The 22,809-nt window shown below is 44.0% G+C and overlaps 1 protein-coding gene across 5 annotated transcripts in view; it reads right to left on the bottom strand.

Annotated features, from left to right (window-relative positions):
- LARS2 (leucyl-tRNA synthetase 2, mitochondrial) overlaps positions 1-22,809 on the bottom strand; it is an 85,879-nt gene that overhangs the window by 16,883 nt on the left and 46,187 nt on the right. For 3 of the 5 annotated variants that reach the window (XM_068152827.1, XM_068152824.1, XM_068152826.1), the window contains 7 exons: positions 18,553-18,656; positions 17,230-17,412; positions 15,111-15,280; positions 14,030-14,107; positions 12,446-12,557; positions 5,256-5,383; positions 739-1,240 (listed from right to left, as the gene is read on the bottom strand). In XM_068152827.1, the coding sequence (XP_068008928.1) occupies positions 1,061-1,240; positions 5,256-5,383; positions 12,446-12,557; positions 14,030-14,107; positions 15,111-15,280; positions 17,230-17,412; positions 18,553-18,656 (955 nt within the window). In that variant the 3' untranslated portion in view covers positions 739-1,060. Of the gene's footprint in view, positions 1-738; positions 1,241-5,255; positions 5,384-12,445; positions 12,558-14,029; positions 14,108-15,110; positions 15,281-17,229; positions 17,413-18,552; positions 18,657-22,809 lie in introns of those variants that run through there. The other 2 variants (XR_010989055.1, XR_010989054.1) reach the window with 1 other exon arrangement.

The following is a 22,809-nucleotide window of genomic DNA, read 5'->3' as shown; positions in this document are numbered from 1 at the left end:
ACTCCAAGATAGCTCACCTGTAGGAAGTACTTCCAACTCTGTTCTGCTGAAGTTGAGCCTTTCATGTATGAGCCAACACAAATATGCCATCAAGGAAGGAGGATCCTGGCTAAGGCAGGGCTTGGCTGAATAATCTGATCTTTTCCTTAGCTGGGCTCTGAAATCTGTGAAATGGAGCTGGGATTGTTTAGCCTGGAGAAGAGGAGGCTCAGGGGTGACCTCATTGCCCTCTACAACTACCTGAAAGGTGGTTGTAGCCAGGAAGGGGTTGGTCTCTTCTCCCAGGCAACCAGCACCAGAACAAGGGGACACAGTCTCAAGCTGCTCCAGGGGAGGTTTAGACTTGAGGTGAGGAGAAAATTCTTCACCAAGCGAGTCATTCCCAATTGGAATGTGCTGCCCAGGGAAGTGGTTGAGTCACCATCCCTGGAGGTGTTCAAGAGGGGATTGGACGTGGCACTTGGTGCCATGGTCTAGTCATGGGGTCTGTGTTTATAGGTTGGACTCGATGATCCTGGAGGTCTCTTCTAACCTTAGTTATACTGTGATACTGTGAAACCATCTCATTCTGGCTACCTGCTCCGCCCAAGGCCAGTGCTAAGGAAGTTTTTTACATCAACACTTTGCAGCAACATTCTCTTACACCTGAAGATATTAGTTAATGGTAGGGTACCCAAACACAAGGCACAGGGAACACAGCTGGCACCTAACATCTAGTGTAGCACAGACTCAGGACAGTTGTTTACTCCTGGAAGCATATTTATGCCTCTGCATTTAGCCAAGCCAGCTTTCCAAGAGGATATATTCCCAAAGCTGACACTGAATCCCCCACTACATCGTTTACATTCTGCTCCAATCATTTAGCTCTTCCTTCTCATTCTCCCAGGGACAAACAGCACCTTACCGAAACTTTAATTCAGTACATTTCTCCGGGTCAAAACGATGATGTAGCAGCAACTTGATTTAATAACATCAGATTTAAATAGCCATATCTGGCATTTTTGACTTGGTTTCATCTTGAAAGGTTCCAACTCCCTTCCAGAGCCCAGCAGAGGCTTTGCTATTCCTGCACCAAGAAGTTAATGAGGGCAGTGCGTGGTGACAGAAAGGCCTTTTTGATGATGCGGCCCTGGAGGTGCTTGGCTCCAAGCTCACTCTGCAGAACAAGCTCGTGGACTTCGTCACAGTTGCGAGCTGCTTGCTGAGGCACAGGAACCTTGCCACAAGCTTTGTTATTAATCTGAGAGAGATGAAAATAAGAACAAACAGCAGTTACCAGACTGATTTATGTAATTTAATTTCCTGAATCCAAACCATTGTTACACAAGGAGGGGGGGGAAGTGAAGCTAGCTCTCTTTTCTCCAACACTAAACTTCCTAAGTAGAGGATAACATTCTCCATACCTCCTGCCCATCTACCATAAAACAGGAGCATGAAACTCTTGCCTCAGGGTACTGAAGGAAAATTGAAGAAGTGGCTACAGGAAGTATTAGTTTTGAAGAAGCAAGCAGCATGTGAGTATGCAATGTGATGGAGTGAACATCATGGTCTGGCAGGTGGGAATCCTGGCTTGTGCACTCTCCTAGGCTGCAGTTTGGGTTCTTTACAGCTAAGTGACTCGTGACAGAGATTCAAATGCAAGATTTACTACAATCAGAGGACCTTCCTGTGGTGGTTTTAGGCTATGCCTTTAAAATTTAGTTACAGATTTCAAGCAGAAAAGTAGAAAAATATAACTAAATCACTCTTGGGTGTAAAAAGGAAAACAAAAGATTATTGTAAACAAATTCACTGGAGAAATATCTAGAGCGGGGGGGGTGGTGGTTCGTGTAGTTTGCTAATTATAAATATCTATATAATATTGTAAATACTCTATATTTGGTACATATTCATTGCATTCCTTTGTAGAGTATAGCTAATGCTTGTAAATACAGATTCATTTGCTTGTAACTGAGTTGGTCTGGCCAAGTTAATGCTGGGGGGGAAAATTCAACTCACCACACTTCCATACTAGTTTTTCATCAGAGGGACAGAACTCACAAAAATAAAGCTCAGTGAGGCCTTAAGAAGAAATCACCTTAATTTACAAAATGCTCCTGTAAATCCTTTCTGCCATTCAGTAAGAGCAGGTCATGGGCAGAGACTACAGAGCTTCTGCCACACCTCAGTCTTTCTCTCTGGATCTCACTAGACCAGCAGAATTCTCAGCAGCTCCAGGCAAAGGTGCCAGCACAAGACCCTTGGGTGCAGCAGCCCTGTTTCTCTGAAAAACCACAGCAAACTGCAAGAGGAGAAATGGATGAGGCTTGGGTCCTTTCTCCTGATGAGGAAGGAAGCTGTTCCTTTTTTTGTTGTTGTTCCTTAACATTTGACATTTCGGACTATTTTGGATCTAGAGGGAACTAGAGAAGTTACGAAGGATTAAATTGAAATCAGAAAAGAATGAAAAATAAGCTCCTGGCTGCTGCAGAGAGGCATTTTTAGTTCAGCTTTTACCACTGATGCATAATCCTTCTGAGAATTAAGGAGGAGAGTAAGTATCTGTGCACTTTCAGGCCTTCCTCATATGCCAAGGCAAGAAAAAGAAATGTTATTCGTTTTATAAACCCAACATTTCTGAGAGCACAGCAGCCAACAGTTCTGCACCACCTAGAAAATGTGAGGAATGCTCTTTCAAATGGTGTTCAGAGAATCAAATACTCACTACATTCAGGGCAGATTTCTGTTATGATGAAGAAGATTCAACTTTGCAATACCATTGACAGTAACAGGTACCACATGTATGCAGAACGCCTGCCCTGTAAAGCAGTCTGGACTGTTACCAGCCCAGGATGCAGGGAGCTGGTTGCCTCTGCTGCTTTGGGTTAAGCATAGACAGACACAACTCCAACAGAGACAGGAAATAATGAAGCATTCTGTGTCAAGAGAAATAAACTCATAATGTCTCAGCAGGCAAAGCCCTGGCAGCCTGAGGCAATGGGATGTCTACAGAAGAACAGGACTGTGGCCTGGGGACTCTGCAGGACTGTGCAGCCTTGTGAACAGACACAGCCCCTTTGCAACAAACCAGTTCCACTCTGTGTTGAGTGGGTTTCATGAGGGCAATTGATTTTTACAGATAGACAAAACCCTGCAGTGTCCACAGGACTTGAAAATATTCACATGGTGATTTCTCCCTGCTCCTCCATATTTCCATGTTGCCCTACTCTGGCAGCAGAAAGCCAGACATACTCCTCAGAACTACTTTTAAGAACTATTCCCAGTCTGAAGAAGGAACTTGTCTCTGCTCTCCCAGTCACTTGCTTTCTCAGAAGGAAGGAAGATGTTTGCATACATCATGTTCTTCCATCAATATAGAGCTGAGAACACAGGGCTTGCTTTTTCTCTTCTTAAAGACACAAGGCTGTGGCTTTGACAAAAGGAACCAGGAAAAGAAACAAACATAATTTGCAGAATGGTTGTTTAAAGCACAATTATTTGTGTGGGTGTGGTTTGGGCTTGTTTGTTTGTTGGTTGGTTGGTTGGTTTTTTCCTCAGAAGGAAATTTTAACATCAGCAGAAAAATATCAGTGAAATGAGCTGTTCAGCTTGGAGAAAAGAAGACTACAGGGAGACCTCATAGTGGCCTTCCAGTACCTGAAGGGGCCTACAAGAAAGCTGGGAAGGAATTTTTACAAGGGCTCATAGTGATAGGACGAGGGGCAATGAATTGAAAGCTTGAGGAGGGCAGATTTAGACTGGAGATTAGGAAGAAATTCTTGACAGTGAGGATGGTGAGACATTGGAACATGTTGCCCAGGGAGGTCAGGGATGCCCCACCCTCCCTGGAGGTGTTCAAGGCCAGGTTGGATGAGACCTTGAGCAGCCTGGTCTAGTGGGAGGTGTCCCGGGTCTTGGCAGGGGGGTTGGAATAAGATGATCTCTAAGGTCCCTTCCAACCCAAACCATTCTGTGGATGTATGAAACGGTTTGGTGTTTCCACGTGGAGTTGTATAGTCTTGAAATTGAGTTCTGAGTTTCCCTTGCATGGCTGAAGTTTTTATGGTAAAGTTCTCCTTAATAACAGGTTTGCTTCAACCACAGTTCCAAAGGAGTTTCTAAAATTACAGTTTCTTATTCATGGCTTCCTCATAAGCTGGAGGCTGAAATTTCAGATGTTTGCTAGCTGTGCTTGAAGGGGAAGGTTTATTTTAAGCTTGAGCAAAGTGATTATACCTCAGTGAAGATTTCTATGGGCCTTTTAACTGCTATAAATAGATGTTTATCACTTCAAGAAAGAAAGAAAAGCAACAAACCCACGGTGAGTATTAGGCCAAGTCTGCTATTAACCCCAGCTGGCACTTGAGTTCCTCTCTTTGGTTTGGGGAAAAAAGCCAATTGAAAATTTCCTCTAAAAATACACCCTCTGGGGCCTCTGCTAAGGATGTGTCTTAAACAGGAGAAAAAAAACAGTGGGTTAGCAGCATTTCTCATTCTGGGCCAGAGGACTGACTGAAAGATCTGGCAAGAGAGGAAATCATTTGCAAAGATACTTTGATTAAGGAAATCTACAGCAACATGACTTCCTCTAAACCCAGCCAATCTCTTCCATCTTCAGAAAGCCCAGCTGAACAAAAATAGTCTTGCTCCCTGTACCCGAAGGAGCCAACAGAATACAATACAGAGAAAATGCATTGTTTCTGCTTCTCTTACACACACGGACTAAGTAGTTTTACACCACCAAATGACACCTCTCCTGGAGGTTCCATCTTGTTCATCAGCCAAAACCACAAAAAGTGATTAAGTTGAAGCATTTAATTGAATTTAAAACATTTCAGTTTAGAATGACTGCATATTGTACTGGAGGTTATTCTTTGGTGACCAGTGGGAAAGGCAGGAGTCCGACCAGTATGCAAGCAGCGCACGACAGATCATCGTAATACCTGAGAATGAACACCTTGAAGGCATACTGACCACGAGTCAGCCAGTGGAAGAGCAGGCTGCTACCCAGAGGGACCTGGACAAACTTGAGGAGTGAGCCTGTAGAAACCTTCTGAGCTTTCATTTAGGTTGTCTCCCTTGCAGACCTGCTGCATTTTTTTGTCTTTTAGGAAACCATGTTAATTACTCAGCACAAGGATAACTGCAAATTCTGACTTTCCACTAAGCCACCTAAGAAGGGAATGGACTCTCCCCCAAAAGCAGAAATGTTGTCAGCCCCTGAGCTCGTAACATATCAGCTGGCCACCACTATAAATCCATGAGAAGGCTCTTACCAGAACAGACATCTCCACAACATCTGATGGTTGAAGGTACTCTGGGTCTACTTTGGGCCAGGACTGATGCAGCACATCAGCATCCCACTGATAATGAGTACAAAGTTTATTCTGCATGTCTGCCAAGCCTGGAACATGAAACCAGTGAAACATTCAATTGGGCTGTAACCAGAACATTTGAGCTGTGCAGTTTGTTTGATAAATAACATCAGAATAAAGTTGATTTACAAAAACCTTAAATTGGAATGCTGCAACACAAGTTGACCTCTGCTTCTGGAAGTCAGTCATAACACTGGGGGGGGGATTCACTAAAGCCACCACTTTGGCTAAAATGTTACTAATAACCAAAATGCTGCATAATTATGGGCTATTATTCTGCCCTTTGTAACTTGCTGGGTAGTTTCTAAATCTGCAAGTCAAGCTACTTGCAAGGTTTTCTCCTATTTTGTGAGGTCTCTCTTTTCTCACATAAGAACACGTGGTACATCTTGCCTTCCCTTCTTACTAAGCAAACCGCTTTCCCCTTTGATTTTACTTTCGAAAGTCTTACCATGGCTGTCAGCTATCTCCTTTTATTGCTCTCCCCAAGACAATGCATTCCTGATTTAAGTAATAGGAAAATAGGAGGCAATTCATTCTGATGTTGCATGAGTGGGATTTATGTTGCTCTTCACTCTAACTGTAGAGTAAATAAAGATTTCACTGAAGCAGCTGTCAAATATGATCAATACTGGTGACTGCTCCTGTGATTCTCAACAATCCAGGGGGTGTTTAAATTAAAACCATTCTCTGTATATGAGTAAGAATAGAATGAAACTTTTTACAAGCACATGATTCATTAAGAACTGCAAAATATATGTGGCATCTCAGCTGGTTTAGGGAAGCTCCAGCAAGAGCATAAAGAAAAGCCATGGACCGTTGAGATGGAGGTAGCTGAAGCTGCTCAAAACACAGCCTGGTGGCAAGCACAGGAGCAAACCCAGCCCATGCATAATGCACATGTGAACTGACTTACTAATGGCCAAGAGGGATAGAAGGGAATGCAGCTTCCTCCAGAAAATGTCACCACATCTTTGCCAGCACTTCTGCAGACAAAGCATGTTGGTAAATGGCCCCCAGCCTTGCTGAATGATTCAGAAAGGGGCAGCGGGGTGGCCCAATCTCTAATGGCAAGGGGCAGCAGGGTGGCCCAGTCTCTAAGGGCAAGCAAGAGTGTGCACATTTCCCATGAATAAAAATCTCCTCAGGGAAATAAAAACCCACTTTAATGGATCTGTTGGTGGATTTTTGGTCTCGTGCAACAGTAGCTCAGAAACTAGAAGAGCAAAAGATAGGAACTCAAGGAGGGGGAAAAAATAAATCTTTGCCCTGGTGATTCATTATCACACTGGCTTCAAAGACCACAGCTGCTAGATTCTTCCCTTTTTGGCGTCTGAACCTCCAGATGAGCTCATTTCTTCCCAAGGGATTAGATGCCTTGTGGCAGAAGCACACATATTGGCCACTCATTTTCCCACTGAAGAGGATTCCTGAAACTATCCAAACCCCACTTTCTGATACAGGTCAAGAGCTTCTACTACAAAAGCAGAACCAGGGGTGCTTTTTAATGCCCATGGAAGCGCTCAGTCTTAACAAGATCTCTAATAAAAGGAACATATTCTAAAGCAGATAAAGTGTGATGAAGCAAAATGTCAACCTTTTGGTTCATTTTCTTGCTACCAAATAAGCTGTGAGCTCATCCACACTAAAACAAGAAGTGCAAAAGTCAACAGCATGAGTTTCAGAAAGCAGAGTTTGACAGGAAACCAAAATGAAGGTTTTCATTATGTTGCCTGTTTGGCTTCCTGCCTTCTTTCACATCTTGTGAGCTGTAGAACATGGAAAACATAATGATTTGGGTTGTGTTTTCAGAATGCAACACATGCAAGACCAGAAACTTCACTGCCATGATCCAGAGTGGTGATGCTCCACTTGTTAGGACCCAGGCAGAACCCTCCTTCAGCCTTCCCAGCCAATTCTGGGACACTTCACAAAAGCAGTTTGAGGGTTAAAAACTGGCCATGTCAGGCTTTCATTGTGATAACAAACAGTGTGTGGTTTTATATTCACATTTGCAGCTAAACTCTGCAACATCAATTAACTCCTGCCCAGCTCCATTCTTTACAGAAGCCTTCTTGGGCAGGGACCAAAGTCCAACAAAAAAATTCTTTCAGAAGAGCTACTGCACCATCAAGTAAAATGTTGCTGAGAGAACTGCAATGCTACAAAGTCCAATATTTATTCTTTTATTTCAATGCATCTTAAGATGTGTTTGTCAGCAGTATGCATCTTTCATGTGCCATCTCCAGTGAAAATGTAAGAACTCACAATAGGCAGTTTCACATCCTTGTCTGGACAGTGAAATACTGAAATACTACAAACAAACTAAACCCCCCAAATGTCTCAAGTGGTGTCTGTATATTCCTCAGATACAAGGTTTCAGGAAGGAAACAGATTTCCTCATCCTGTTAGTGTTCATAAACTGCCAAGACAGCAGCCGGATGAACTCTTCCCACACTGAGGGGCTACAGCCTCCTCTCGTGGGATTAAGCGACAAACCAGCACATTCCCTGCACGATCAGGACCCTTAGGCTGGCACACCAAAAGACTGAAAACTCTTCCTTCTCTTAACAAACAAGATCTCACAGCACCAGGTTACTGTTGTTTGGCTGCTGAAAGGTGAGGCACTTCTCACACAGCTTTTCCTCCACTCAAGACTGCAAATATTTACTGCCAGTGCCAATGTTCGCTCTTAAGTCGGCTCAGAGAGACCAAACCCTTCACTCCTAGCTGCTGCATGAAAACAAAATGGTCACATAGAAACTAAACCCCATGACAGAACAGCTCTTCAGCTGCAGAAAACCAAAACCTGATGTACCTTCAATCTGCCTAATTATATCTAAATGCATTTTACTTTCATTAGTTATACTTAATGTACGACATTTTAGTTCCACAGCACAGCAGAAGTACCTTTGGGATATCAAACTGCAGTTCTGAGCTTGTGAAGTTCATCAACAAAGAAGCCAAGAGTGGACTAAAAGGCTAAAAAATTGCAAATGAACTCTGTTCCCAGACTTGCAAAGCAAGAGAGTGTTGGTACAATCAGTCGCTTAAATTGCTCCTAATTACTTAAAATGTCAAAGTATCTTTAATTACTGCTCTAAAATAAGCTTTGTCATTTTCCTGTGCTAATCAATATGGCCTCACTTGCACTTAAATCCAGCTGGAAGGAACTTTTTTTTTTGCCAAGCAGGAGGATATCTACAGTCTCCTTCTCTGGAGACTTTCAAAACCCAGCTGGATGCATTCCTGTGCAGACTACCCTAAGTGATCCTGCTTTGGCAGGGGGGTTGGACTTGATGATCTCTTTATTGATGATCTGGATGAGGGCATTGCATCCATCATCAGTAAATCTGTGGTCAGCACCAAGCTGGGGGCAGAAGTTGATCTGCTGGAGGGTAGAGAGGCTCTGCAGAGGGACCTCGACAGGCTGGACAGATGGGCAGAGTCCAAGGGCATGAGATTTAACACATCCAAGTGCTGGGTTCTGCACATTGGCCACAACAACCCCATGCAGTGCTACAGGCTGGGGTCAGAGTGGCTGGAGAGTGGCCCAGCAGAGAGGGACCTGGGGGTACTGGTCGATGGTAGGCTGAACATGAGCCTGCAGTGTGCCCAGGCAGCAAAGAGGGCCAATGGCATCCTGGCCTGCATGAGGAACAGTGTGGCCAGCAGGAGCAGGGAGGTCATTCTGCCCCTGTACACTGCACTGGTTAGGCCACACCTCGAGTCCTGTGTCCAGTTCTGGGCCCCTCAGTTTAGGAAGGAGGTTGACTTGCTGGAACGAGTCCAGAGAAGGACAATGGAGTTGGTGAGGGGTTTGGAACACAAGCCCTATGAGGAGAGACTGAGGGAGCTGGGATTGCTTAGCCTGGAGAAGAGGAGGCTCAGGGGAGAACTTATTGCTCTCTACAGCTACCTGAAGGGAGGTTGTAGACAGGCAGAGGTTGGTCTCTTCTCCCAGGCAGCCAGTACCAGAACAAGAGGACACAGTCTCACGCTGCACCAGGGGAGGTTTAGGCTGGAGGTTAGGAAGAAATTCTACACAGAGAGAGTGATTGCCCATTGGAATGGGCTGCCTGGGGAGGTGGTGGAGTCACCAGCACTGGAGGTGTTCAGGAGGAGACTTGATAGGGTGCTTGGTTGCATGGTTTAGTTGATTAGGTGGTGTTGGATGAGAGGTTGGACACAATGATCTCGAAGGTGTCTTCCAACCTGGTCTATTCTATTCTATTCTATTGAATTCCCTTCCAATCTCTAATGTACAATGATACTTCTACACTTAGCCAAGTTTTAATCTTTACAAGCTCTTCTACATTGATCTGCAATTTGTTTTTTACCTTTCACTGTGATCTGTGTCAAAGAGCTTTTAGATGGAAATGGAAATCAACTACAATGCCAAAAAAGGCATTTTTGGGCTATTTAAATACAAATGCATTCAGAAGGCAAGTACTGAAGAAAATTTGTTAGGTGCTTATAAATGTATGATGTGCAGTTCAATGTTTGCTTTGTAGAAAAGGAGAATATTTTGTGTAATTACTGAGTAAAGCTAACAGTTTCAGGTATTTTTGGACATCAGATCCTCTCTTTTGCCCAGCTTCTTATTCCCAAACTAGAAAAGTCCAAAAGGTTGGTTGATTTTATTAGCTTTTTCCAATTTCCAAACCATCTGTCATTTACACAGAAAAATACTCTTTGCACCTGCAGAAGAGCTTCCAGTTCTCAAAAGTTATTTTAGTACCTCCACTAAGCCCCATTCCAGGTCAGAAAGTTGTAGAGTTTTGTGGATTCATTGTCTTTGACAGAATTAACTTGGTATCACAGACCACAGTAACTCGGGGTCCGATTGCAGCCTGCCATTATTTCACATTTAAATCCTGCTCTAATTTCTTCCTAATGTTTCTCTTTCCTGACCATCATCAGTGATCAGAAAAGCATAAAAGGAGAGATTGCAACGCAACAGTAAAAGTATAGCTCATCCTGTGAAGTGCAATGCCAAGGGTCAACATCAAGGCTGTAGAAGAAGCAGTATTAAGAGTATCTCATGATGAAGTAAACACTTCCTAATGAGAAACACCAGTAAGAAAGTAAAATGATTTTTCTTCAAGTCACTGCTCCCACCAGCATTCCCACTCACTGCAAAATTATCTGCTCCCTGGTAACCACAGGGTTTCCAAGTTTTCCTTTCATTTTCCTCTGTAGGAAGGAAAATATTCCTTGATTGAATCACTAAAGCAAACAAAATGTAAAAGCTGTGTACAAGTTATTTTACAACCAAATGTCTGTATTTCAGTTATGAATTGTTATTTGCCTCACAACAGCAGATGGGGGGTCCACTGCTAAAGGTGCTATTTATAGGAGTTCATAATATACAAAGTCCTTTTCCTAACTAGTTCACAAGAGGAAGCAGAACTATCCATACATTTAGAGCAAAATCAAGGCACAGAAGAGAGACTCTGAGTGTGTGTAGGTAACTAAAGCACAAATAAAACTAAGCAGAGTGTTTAGCAAGCTCAGTTTTATACTGCAATGATGTAAGGTAAACAAGCACTATTACCTATACAAGGCAAGGTTTAAGAAATTGCAACAAGGCTTGGTGGAGCCAGAGTGCAGTTTAGAACATGAACTTGGGGACAGTGTACTCCTGATTTTTATAGGGTTCCTTTCCCATCAAAAAGGGATCCAGAAAATGTTTATCATTTTCGTTCCCTAGGGATTTCACAAGTAGGGAAAGACTTCCTCCTCTGACATTCAAAACGTTCCAGGATTAAGCTTTATATCTGACAAGTGAGGTTAACTAAGCCATTCTAGTGCTCTTTGTCATCTTATCAAACATATTTCTTGATCCCACATTCCCTAACAGGTACTCAAATTCCAGGTTCACAAGGCACTGTATGTTGAAGCAATCAGCCTGCACCTCTTCTTTCCACATCTCTCCCAGTGTGGAAAACAAAGTCATGGCAATTGCTTCTGTATAAGCATCATTTGAATGAGATGGTACTTTGTGCTGTAAGGGAACATTGACCAGAAGCAGCTCTCTGCAGATGGATCATGTCTGATGGCACTCTTTGTTCTAAACAACTAAGCTTGGATTGAGACATCTTAAAAACACTGGGGATGAAGCCACAGAAAACCCCAGCCCTCCCCAACAGATCCTGCTGTTTCCAGAGCCTCTGGAACTGTGCTATTGCTTTGACCAAGAGCAGCCTTTCCTTGGCAAGACCACACACAACTCTGAAATCTAAGCAAGTTAGTAGCTCTGCTCTGGAAACACTTTGAATGCACAAAGTTTTAGGATGCCTGTTGAATAGAAAATTATGACAACAACATCCAAAAGTTACTGTAAAGTCCAAACCACACAGCCATTTGTGGCAGCTCTTAGTGCAGAATATGTTCCTATCTTCCCACAGATGGCTTGGGACTTCTCCCAGGAAACCTTAAAAGCAACTGCTGAACTCTGGCACATCCAGCCCTTATTTCACAAGCTTTAATGCAACTTAGTCCACTTGGAATTCAGACCTCAAGGTTTTACAACAGAAGCAGACCTTAAAGATTTCCCATCTACCACTCCCCACGAGAGGTTAATTTGCAGCATAACAACCCTTGGTCTCTGGAGAATTCTAAGAGGAGGATTTTTATGGAGCATTTCTTTAGCATAGGGCTCGCTGTATACCCTGGTTGATGGTTCCCTTTGCCTGAATTCCTTTAAAATTATATTTGTAGCCCAATGGCAGTTTGGAAAACAGCAGCTTCTGTCTTCATGTTCAGCTCTTGATACTGCCATCCATGTAGCACGCAGCCCATAGCAACTGACCGAGGAATTCCTCATGCAAGTCTAGTCTTGGATTTTTCCTCCTTCTCCCTTTCTCTGCCTAGTCTCATGAAATCCATCTTTGCATGCAAGGGGAAAGAAACTAAAAGCAGAGAGATCTGGGAACACCCCAAGCTCCAACTTTGTGCAGGAATCACACCAGAAGGTGACAACATAGATGCAGAATTTGGGGATAACATGCCCTGTGTGCTAAAGAGAGCTTCTCAGCCTTTTGGCCTTCATTCCTGGAATATCAATAAAAAGGTTTTTCTGTAAATACCTTTCCACATCTCTGATGCAACATGTGGAGCCATAGGTGCAACCATAATGCAGAGCGAAGCCAAACTATCTTCAAATTCTCTGCTGTGGAAAATAAGAGGCCGTGGAGCTTGCTAAGCAAAAATAGACAGAAGGGAAAGCAAACAAATTGTTAATATTCTGAGGTGGAAGGGAAGTAGCTTAATTTAAGAAGAAAATGCAGTAATAACCCCCAAATCAATACCTATTCTTAGGACACTGTAATCACAATAAATTGAGAACCTATGAAAAGGTCTGGAGAATTACAATGACAGCTGGCAGCCCTGAAATAGAATCAGAGAGTCCTAGAGTGGCTCAGGTTGGAAGGGACCTCAGAGATCACCTACTCCAACCTCCCCACCATGGCCAGGGACACCTCCCAACTAGACTCAGCTGCTCAAGGCCGCATCCAGCCTCGTCTTGAACACCCCCAAGGAGGAGGCAGCCACCACCTCCCTGGGCAGCCTCCTACTGAAGAACTTCTTCCTAAGATATAACAAAGTCAGTCCAGACTGTATCTGAGTAAGTTTTAGTAACTACTACTCCTTTTCTAAATTTTATCTTCACCCACCTCCCCCTTTCCAACAGGAGCAAAGGAGGAAGTGTCAGCATGCGATATGGAAACTTGATTCTTGACAGATACTGCCTTGGTGGGTTTATTTGAGAAAGCCAGTGCTCAAACACCTGGCTGGCTCTGGGACACTGACTTTTGTCCATTTTTAACATTGGCTCACCCCCACCCACCAGCCCCAAATGCAGGTGAATCACTGATGTGGAGATAAAGAACTGTCTTTGGCCTTCCCAGCACCACACAGAACCCAGACTTAAGTTATCTCAGTACAGTGCTGATGCAGGCCTTATTTCACCTTTTGTCAAGTTCCTTGACTTTGCCAACAAACTCCTTGGGAGCCATAAAGTATTAAATGGCATTTCAGTAAAGAAATAAAAAAATCCAAATGTTTATTGACTGTCTGGTTACACCAGGTTACCGTTGTAGGCCTGAACCAGATCTAGGAGCAGTAATAAAATAATGCCAACAGTTCATTACATTTGAACAGCATCTAAATAAAAAAGGCTTTTTTCACATCTGGTTTTCAAAGGGGAATTTGCAAACTGTAATGCTAGCAGAGAATCCAGTGGTGAAAGCTCTGAGGAATGTGAGTTTATGTTTGTTCCTTGCACAGAATAACCCAAGTCCCAGTATTTTGTAATTCTGTACTGTACTACTCCACCTACCTACCTATGCAATTTGGTGTAAACCACAGGAGAACACAGAACAGAGCTGAACAAAATGTACCCTTTGGAAATGACAGGATGCAGACACAGCCATCAGAATCTGGTGGCTCTGATGGGATCCAGCTCCTTCCATGAACTCACATTTTTCAGGGTTATGGAGACACTAGAAAGTGCTGCTTCTGACCTGATTAGTTCAACCATTGCTTAACCTAGAAGCAATGTTTATGACAGTAAATGACTTATGAGAAGTTGGGCCTACAGCTGAAGTATTAAAAAGAGTTACAGGAGTGGGATCAGAGAGAAAAAGACTTCATTGCTGCTGGATACTTACCTGGAGCATGTTAGTGAGGCTCATCAGGCGGGAAATGGCGGCATTGAACAAATGATCCTTTGTGAAGTACTCTGTCACCTTGTGTGAGAAGAGAAGGGCTGTCACTGCAAACTCTCAAGCATGCGGTATTTGGGATGTTTGAATTCAAAAGAACTCTTGCTAACCAGTTTCCATTTGTGAAATATGCCCATCTTATCTCTTCCATGAACAGGACTTTGCCATGCAAACACATTATATAAACATAAACATAGGGAAAAATAAAAGGTGGAAATTCAGCTGACTGGCTTCCACTCTGCTCCAGGCTTTTGAAAGCTTCTATCAGTACCAATGAGAACTGCTTATTAGCAATTATTCCCCATTTCCTTTAACAAAATATCTTCCCTTTGCCCTGAAAAGAGGCCTTCACTCTTGTAAATGCAGTTGTGCTGCTGAATGCTTATCCATAGCTTGCAGGATCATCATTCTGAAGTCTGGTAAAAGACCTGGAAGTTCCCTCAGCACAGAGGCTAAACCAGCAAAAGCTAGTACCTGTGGAAAAATAGCATGAGTTTATTTTGCAAGTATTTCTGCCTCCTTCTGAGCCTTGGATAATTGAATTGTCATCAATCCCATTGTGACAACACACAGGAGCAGATGAACAATCATTTCAGTAATTTGGGGATTAGGATAAGTTAATAAATTTTCACCAGCAACTACAGGGAACAGCAAGCATGATAATGAGGCGTGAAACAAACATCCAAAGCCTTGGTTAGGGTTAACCTGCATAAGTCACCTCTAGAGTTGCTGCTGGAAGCAGTTACTCCAACCACAAATTGATAGCATTTCAATGCTGTAGCTTTTCCTCCTTTACAAGAGGCACAGAGCACAGAAATTCTGCCTATCTGAACCTGAATACTTTGCAGAGAAGTTCTGTACCACAGAATTTGTAGGTAAATAAAATTACTTATACAGAGAATAAGTCACTTCAAAATTATGAGCTACTCATCAGGGGGAAAAACTGTTGTTTCAGTAAGTCAGGCATATGGTTTTAGCATCAGCAGCAACTTATTCAGTCATTTAGAAACTAAGTGTTTCTTTTCACCTCAGAAATCACCAGATTCTTCTGCTCCCAGATCTTTCTGGCTTCAGCCTTCTCTTTCTTTTTCAGCAGCTCAGGATTGGGCACGGTTCCTGAAGTCCTTGCTTCAATCAGTTTGGTTACAAGTGCCCAGATGCGTACCTGCCATCTCTGAACACCTGGCATAGCATCAGCTGAGAGGAATGACAGATTGCAAAAACAAATTTCAGTTACAATGAATGAAGAGAAGCAGGAAGGGTTTTGGACCCAAGATTCTCACATTAATTTATTTCCTTTCCAAAACAGAAAGATACAGCAGAAAAGCTGATTTCAAGTAGCTGGGGTTTTTTTAAGAGATCTGTGCTGTTGTCATGAGATGGTGCCAGAAAGCCAACTGAGGAAAAGTCCTAGAACCCACTCCTCCCAGTACAGCGGCATTGAGTGTACCGTCAGCAAGTTTGCTGATGATACCAAGCTGTGTGGTGCAGCAGACACGCTGGAGGGAAGGGAGGCCATCCAGAGGGACCTTGACAGGCCGGAGAGGTGGGCACAAGCCAACCTCATGAAGTTCAAGAAGAGCAAGTGCAGGGTCCTGCATCTGGGTCAAGGCAATCCCAGGCACAAATACAGGCTGGGCAGTGACTGGCTGGAAAGCAGCCCTGAGGAGAGAGACTTGGGGGTGCTGGTGGACACAAAGCTCAACATGAGCTCTCAGTGTGCACTTGCAGCCCGCAAAGCCAATCAGATCCTGGGCTGCATCAGGAGAAGTGTGGCCAGCAGGTCGAGGGAGGTGATCTTCCCCCTCTACTCAGCCCTGGTGAGACCCCACCTGGAGTACTGTGTCCAGTTCTGGAGCCCCTATTACAAGAGGAATGTGGAGGTGCTGGAACGTGTCCAGAGAAGGGCCACAAGGATGATCAGAGGGCTGGAGCACCTCTCCTATGAGGACAGACTGAAGGAGTTGGGGCTGTTCAGTCTGCAGAAGAGAAGGCTCCGAGGTGACCTAATTGTGGCCTTCCAGTATCTGAAGGGGGCCTACAGGAAGGCTGGGGAAGGACTTCTCAGGATCTCAGGTAGTGATAGGACTAGGGGGAATGGAATGAAGCTGGAGGTGGGGAGATTCAGGCTAGATGTGAGGAGGAGGTTCTTCCCCATGAGAGTGGTGAAACCCTGGAATGGGTTGTCCAGGGAGGTGGTCGAGGCCCCGTCCCTGGGGGTGTTTAAGACCAGGCTGGATGAGACTCTGGCCAGGCTGATCTAGTGTGGGGTGTCCCTGCCCATGGCAGGGGGGTTGGAACTAGATGATCCTTGTGGTCCCTTCCAACTCTGAATGATACTATGATACTATGAATAGTGCAATAATACATAGATGGCCACATAGGAGTGTAAAGGGCAACAGACACCAGCTAAAATAATGCTTACTGCAGGCTGAACTAAGTATCAAGAAGCTAAAAAATAATGAAGTAGTCCTTTTCAACCAGGCAAGGGGTGTTTTATTAAAGCCTTATGCAACAGGAGGGTGAGATTTAAATGTATGCATAAGGCTAGTTTAAAATGGATGAACCACAGCAGATGAAAGAAATAAAGACCTGTCAATGTGACAAATTGTATGATGGCAGTAAACAAGTGCAGAGGAGGGCAAATCTTCATTTATTCAAGAAACAAGCTCATAAAAATGTCATGTGTATACAAATATCAGCTTCTGGGAACTCTGATTATCTTCTGATGAGATTCTGCCAAGGAGCACTTGATAGTCCTGCTTATAAAAGCCACTGCATACATATGTAAATAAATGGCAGTAACAACACACTGAATAGTAATCTGATAGGATTCGAAAAGCAGCTTGAAATAATCCTAAAATAATCTTTTTCACTCATCATAGGAGAATGAGGTCCAAGTTTGCACTTAGAGCCACTTTTCATGCATGCTTTTAGCTCCTAGGAGGTAAGCTGCTTGTGCCAACCTTGCAAGCCTGCCTCTCAGTGACAGCTTTGTCTTTCAGAAGAATCAAAACTTGCTCATTATACTTTTTTTGATTCAATTGTGCCAAAAACATGGTCATCAAGAACTGTATTTTGTGTTTTAAACATAAAACACAGGGAGAAAACCCAAGCAAACATCAGGAAAAAAAAATCTGCCTTACTTTTAGTATCCCACAGAATATCTTGCTCTGGGGGAGCAGCAAACAGCACGTAGAGACGCAGGGTGTCGATGCCACACTCTTTCACAAACTCTTGAGGATCTATTCCATTGTACTTAGATTTGCTCATTTTTTCCCAAGCCACTTGGAGCTTCTCACCAGTTTTCAGGTGAACTGGCTCAGTTCCTAAAATATTAAGATGTAACACAAAATATTACAACCGATTTGGCTCATTTGTAGCAGCAATTCATTTTGCTGCCTAAGCATATGAAATAACAATTTCCAGTGGTTTTATTTGGTTTCCAAACAACAACAAAAAATCACCCATTGTAAAATCACCCACTGTAAACATCCCCTTCCCTCCCTAGTTTTACCCAGTTAAGTGTTTGAACACAGGTAATAGCCCAATGCTTTCACTGTATCCTGTCAGCAAGCCTCATTCTGTAGCAGGTGCTTGGCCCATGTGCCACCCTGACACCCCCAAACATTGAAGCACTGTTACAACTGTGGCCTTGAAAACCTCCCAGAGGGGTGTACTGATTTGGCACAATTTTGACCTGCACTTGACTTCTACAAACACCAGATTTATAGGGTTTCTGGCAGGAATGTGCCTTCTGTTGCATGAATGTGGAGCTGGAAAGGGGCATTCACACTGATAAAGGTGCAACCCAGCAAAACGACCTGCTGCAGAAAAGCCCTAGATTTTCTGGAAGAAAATAGAAGAGCAGACACAGGTAAGCATAAGAAGGGGGGTTATTGTTTGTTTCTTTTGTAACTGACTTAGGGAGTTTGCATGCCAGAAGAACAGTGAAAACAAGGTTTTGTGAGAGGAGTGCTTAAGAGAGGCAAACATTACCAAAGCACTCTTGTTATAGGTCCCCAACTCAGGACTTGCTGCTCCAGTTTATGCAGTGAAGTCACTGCAAAAAAATGGAGAAACAGCACTTGTTCCTGCTAAGTACACCAACATCTGTGTTAGCTTTGCCACAATGTTTTTGTAGGTTGGCTGTTTGCTGGGACTACAAACTCCAGTCAGCAAGCTGCTGAGCACTGTCTTAACAAAACTGCTTTCTGATCTTTTGGACTCTCCTGGAGCTAAAATAACACCACAGCATGGTTTCTGTGTTTGGATGCTACTATTAAAAGCTGCTGGGTTAGTAGGGTCTCTGTGAGCTTAGCAGCGCATAGGAATCCAAACCTCACAGGAGTTGCTCTCCAGTTGAAATATTACAAGGATTCACTTTTAATTCCAAATTTCCCCAGCACTAAAACTTGACCACCAAAGCAGTCCCTGATTTTCTGGATGCACCATGCAGGCTCTCTTACCAGTGAGATCAACCTCTTCTCTCTTCACACACTGGCCTGTTGTTGGTAGTCTGAACGTCTGGTTCTTGATAAGACCTTGAACCAGGAGCTTGTGGAAAGGCTCCCTAAGGATGGAAGGAAAAAGGATTTGTGTGTTGAAAAGAGCTGTCAAAAGCACAGTTTCTGATAAGCCTCAGGTGTTAAGCCAATCAGGAACAACTATGTAATGCAACAAGAATTTCCAAGTTGACTACACAAAAATGGCTGTCACCTTAGAAGGAGCACTCTGCACTTATTCACGGTGGCTGGCTGGCAAGAACAAGGCTTTATTTGCATTCTGCACACATTCTTGCATCCTAATTCAGTACTGAGATATTCTAACATCACTTTTCAGATTAACATATGCACAATACACCAAAGTTTCCTGGCCAGCACTGCAATTTCACTAACTCCAAGCTGAATCCTCATGTGTTAAAGCATTCAAGTACCTGGCATCACTGTCTCACAAATATTTACCTGTAGCTTCTCCCTGAGGGCATTCTGAACAAACTCTCACTGCACAGTTCTTTCCATAAAGGGAGAAGACAGTTTCTCAAACAGAAGCACTTGGATGCCTTGGCCCTTTGTAAAACTACCCATGAAGACCTAGCTGTAAGCCAGAGGTACACTAGAAAAATGGAAGTTTGCACAGCAGTGGATCCATTTTTTTAGCTTGAACATTACAACTTTATGTTTGTATCAAAATTTGCACCAGGAAAAGTAAACTCTCATCAAACTTGTGTATGCCAAGGTTGAAAAAAAGCCTTAGAAGCATCAAAGCTAAGGGCAGGAGTGCAGTCAACAGGGGCTAGGGAGAAGGTACTGAGCCAGACTGAGGAGGTGCACACAGCCTAGGGAGCCTGAAAACCCATTTAGAAATAAAGGAGCTTAAGAAGATGAGAACTGAAGTAAAATTTAGACAGCATGAACAAGAAAAAGTGCTTTAAAAGTAGGAGGCAGTATTGGCTAAAATGTCAAAGAATTCTCTCAAGTTACCCAAGTAAATTAGAAGATGAAATCAGGAAAAAATTCCTTTTAATCCTGTAATCAACAACTGGTGGAAAGATGCTTCAGGAGCTAACTGTTCAGGAGAAGTACTTTGTACAAACAGAAGGCATTATACCAAGGACAAACCAAAATTATTCTCCACCTTCTCATTCAGCACTTCACTCTGTTATTGACACAGCTACACTTGCTGCTACCTAAAATAAAATTGATGAGGTCTCCAGAAGATCCGAAGCAGAGGGCTCTGGACTGGAAAGTGATTTTTCAAGGCACACTTCTTTTTAATGACAAAGAGTTAGTTCAGATCATTTGCCAAGTTACGAAGAGCTGAAAGCAGGAAGGAGCATTTCCTGTTGTTGTTTATGCTGACAGAGGCCACAAAGCTGCAGTACAAAACACATCGCCATGTATGGGGAGAAGCCCAGGCGGCTTTGGCGGGAGACGTGCTCAAAAGGAGCAAGCTTGAGGCCAGCACTGCACGGCTGCTGGAGTGCACGTTGAGCGTGGCGGAGGCTCCATCTCACGGCCAGCATGCAGAGTTACACTTTAGTTCCCATCAACAAAACCACGAAGTTGCAGTCTTCTAGAACGTGATACTCCTCCACCTGCCTGCGCTTTGTGCCCGTTTTCTCTAGAGAGGAACACGCAATGAATGGAGGGGAGTAAGCATGACTGGCAGATCAGAAACTCATTCCCGGTGCCACATCTTCATGCTCCTTGCTTTGCTCTGTGCAAGGTGAGAAGCAGGACTTTATGGCCTGCCTGGAAGGACTCTATGGAGCTTGCAACAGTGATAAATAGTGCCCTCAAAAGAAGGGACAGCCATAGCAAGGGAGCTGCCTGCCTGTATTTCCATCCTGAACCTTTAGAAAGGCTAAGAGCACCCCATGCTGTGCCCTAGAGTGAAGACCTTGGTCCAGTCATGGCCAGCTGAGTTCAGGTGCTAGTGAAGCAACACCAGAGTAGGAGAGACTAAAGATGCAGAAACTGATCATTTGGGGCAGAAAAAGATCAAATTATACTGAACATTCAAGAGATAAAAGTCACTAGCTGAGTGCCTTTCCTTCAAATCAACAGCAGTGACCAAGTCTCTGGTGAACACAGAAAAGCTCTAACAGCCTTCCTTCGCAGGCCAACCTGCCACATGCAGAGCTGCTTTTACTCCGTAAAGCAGCCACATGAAAACAGTGCCTTCTTACTCAGCACACCTGCCATTACAGCAAACCTGCTGACAACAAGAACCTTTTCTACTGATTTGGAATTCCTCAGGGAGGTTGTGCTAGATTCCACTTCCAATTCTTCATCAGACAGAACTGCTTCCTGAAAGCGGAGTACAGCCAGGTCCTGTGCCACTGGCGCTTGCTGTCACAGCGCCGAGCAGGTGTAAGCCAGGCCATCAGCGCACGCTCGCCGTGCCAGGTTGAGCTGCAGCAGCTGAGGAGGCTGCTGGTCCCTCTGCCAGCAGTGGTCACAGCTGGAGGGCTGACTGGCTGCTGAATTAATTCTGGAACGGATGCACTTCACAGCCCAGATTGCTAAAACAAAGTGACATCAATTTGGGCTTCATCTGTTAGCACCACAAGTACCAATGCCCAGAGGGTGCCATCTATTCTGTCTTGGCATCACTGAGGAAATGAGCAACGTTTCCCACCACCTCCAGTGCAATGCATTCAAAAGAAGGTCATGCCTCATCTTCAGGGGCTATCTCAACTACATTGACACCTTCCAGATGCCTCCATACATTTTCTATTGAAAACACATGTGATGTCTGTCATTGCCTATTTTATCTGTGACTCCTGTAATATTTCTCTGATGTTCATGACCATCAGATTTGAAGAGACTGTTTGGAAAATCTAAACCATGGAATTTTTATTTCCAACCTCATTATTACCTTAGTACACAATTAAAGACTATCAGGAAATGTTTCAGTGGATTGGCAAATCAGAAGGTAGAAGCCAAACAATAAAATTTCCATGAAGAAAGCTATCCAAATGAAAAATTACTACAGACTAATGGGGGAGTCATAAAAATTTGTCAGGACATTAGATAACCCTTTAAATGGCAGCAGCTCCTTAACTGAGAATTTTCCTAATTCCATCAGTGAGCAAGACCTGAGCTGCTAGGGGAAGACTGCAAAGGCAGGAGAGGGCAGTGTTTACCAGTTTGGTGTTTTCCCTCAGAACTGAGCACCTCAACAACATGAGCATAAGCTTCCTAACAATAAGCTTGTAATTTCTAATCACTCTTTCTAGACCTCTCAGACCAGCCCTTGAGCAGTCCTAACAGAAGGCTGAGCAAGCAGTTCAGTGTGAACTATGTGTAGGTTCCTCTTTTACACCAAGCTTTTAGAGAGGCCACTAGTAAAGAATGAATGTGTACAGGTTGTCACATGACAAATTCCTGACCAGTTCTTCTCACGGAATCACTCATTGTGACTCCAGCTATTCAAACATTGCTGCTGATAGAAGAGGACAGAGCACAGGACATGATTTTACTGCTCTGACACTTGTATCCTCCCAGCATTGCTGTGATGGCATTTTAGGATACAGAAGGGCAGAATTTCAGTGGAAATGGGAATGTTGAGCTGAGAACCTAACTGAGAGACCAAAGAATAAAACATCAGACGACTCACCTGACTCACCTTCTTGCCTCAAACTTCCCCTACCCAAACCAGGGGATAGTGTGGCCAGCAGGAGCAGGGAAGTCATTGCACCCCTGTGCTCTGCATTGGTTAGGCCACACCTTGAGTACAGTGTCCAGTTCTGGGCCCCTCAGTTTAAGAAGGACATTGAGACCCTTGAACATATCCAGAGAAGGGCAACAAGGCTGGGGAGAGGCCTTGAGCACAAGCCCTGTGAGGAGAGGCTGAGGGAGCTGGGATTGTTTAGCCTGGAGAAAAGGAGGCTCAGGGGTGACCTCATTGCCCTCTACAACTACCTGAAAGGTGGTTGTAGTCAGGAAGGGGTTGGTCTCTTCTCCCAGGCAACCAGCACCAGAATAAGGGGACACAGTCTCAAGCTGTGCCAGGGGAGGTTTAGGCTTGAGGTGAGGAGAAAGTTCTTCACTGAAAGAATCATTCATCATTGGAATGTGCTGCCCAGGGAGGTGGTGGAGTCACTGTCCCTGGAGGGGTTCAAGAGGGGACTGGACATGGCTCTTGGTGCCATGGTCTAGTCATGAGGTCTGTGGTGGCAGGTTGGATTTGATGATCTTTGAGGTCTCTTCCAACCTTGG

Source organism: Melanerpes formicivorus, unplaced genomic scaffold, assembly GCF_026170545.1.
Source record: "Melanerpes formicivorus ecotype bairdi unplaced genomic scaffold, bMelFor1.0.p_v2 SCAF_24, whole genome shotgun sequence".
Lineage (NCBI taxonomy): Eukaryota > Metazoa > Chordata > Aves > Piciformes > Picidae > Melanerpes > Melanerpes formicivorus.
This window is presented reverse-complemented; position numbering and strand designations above follow the sequence as displayed.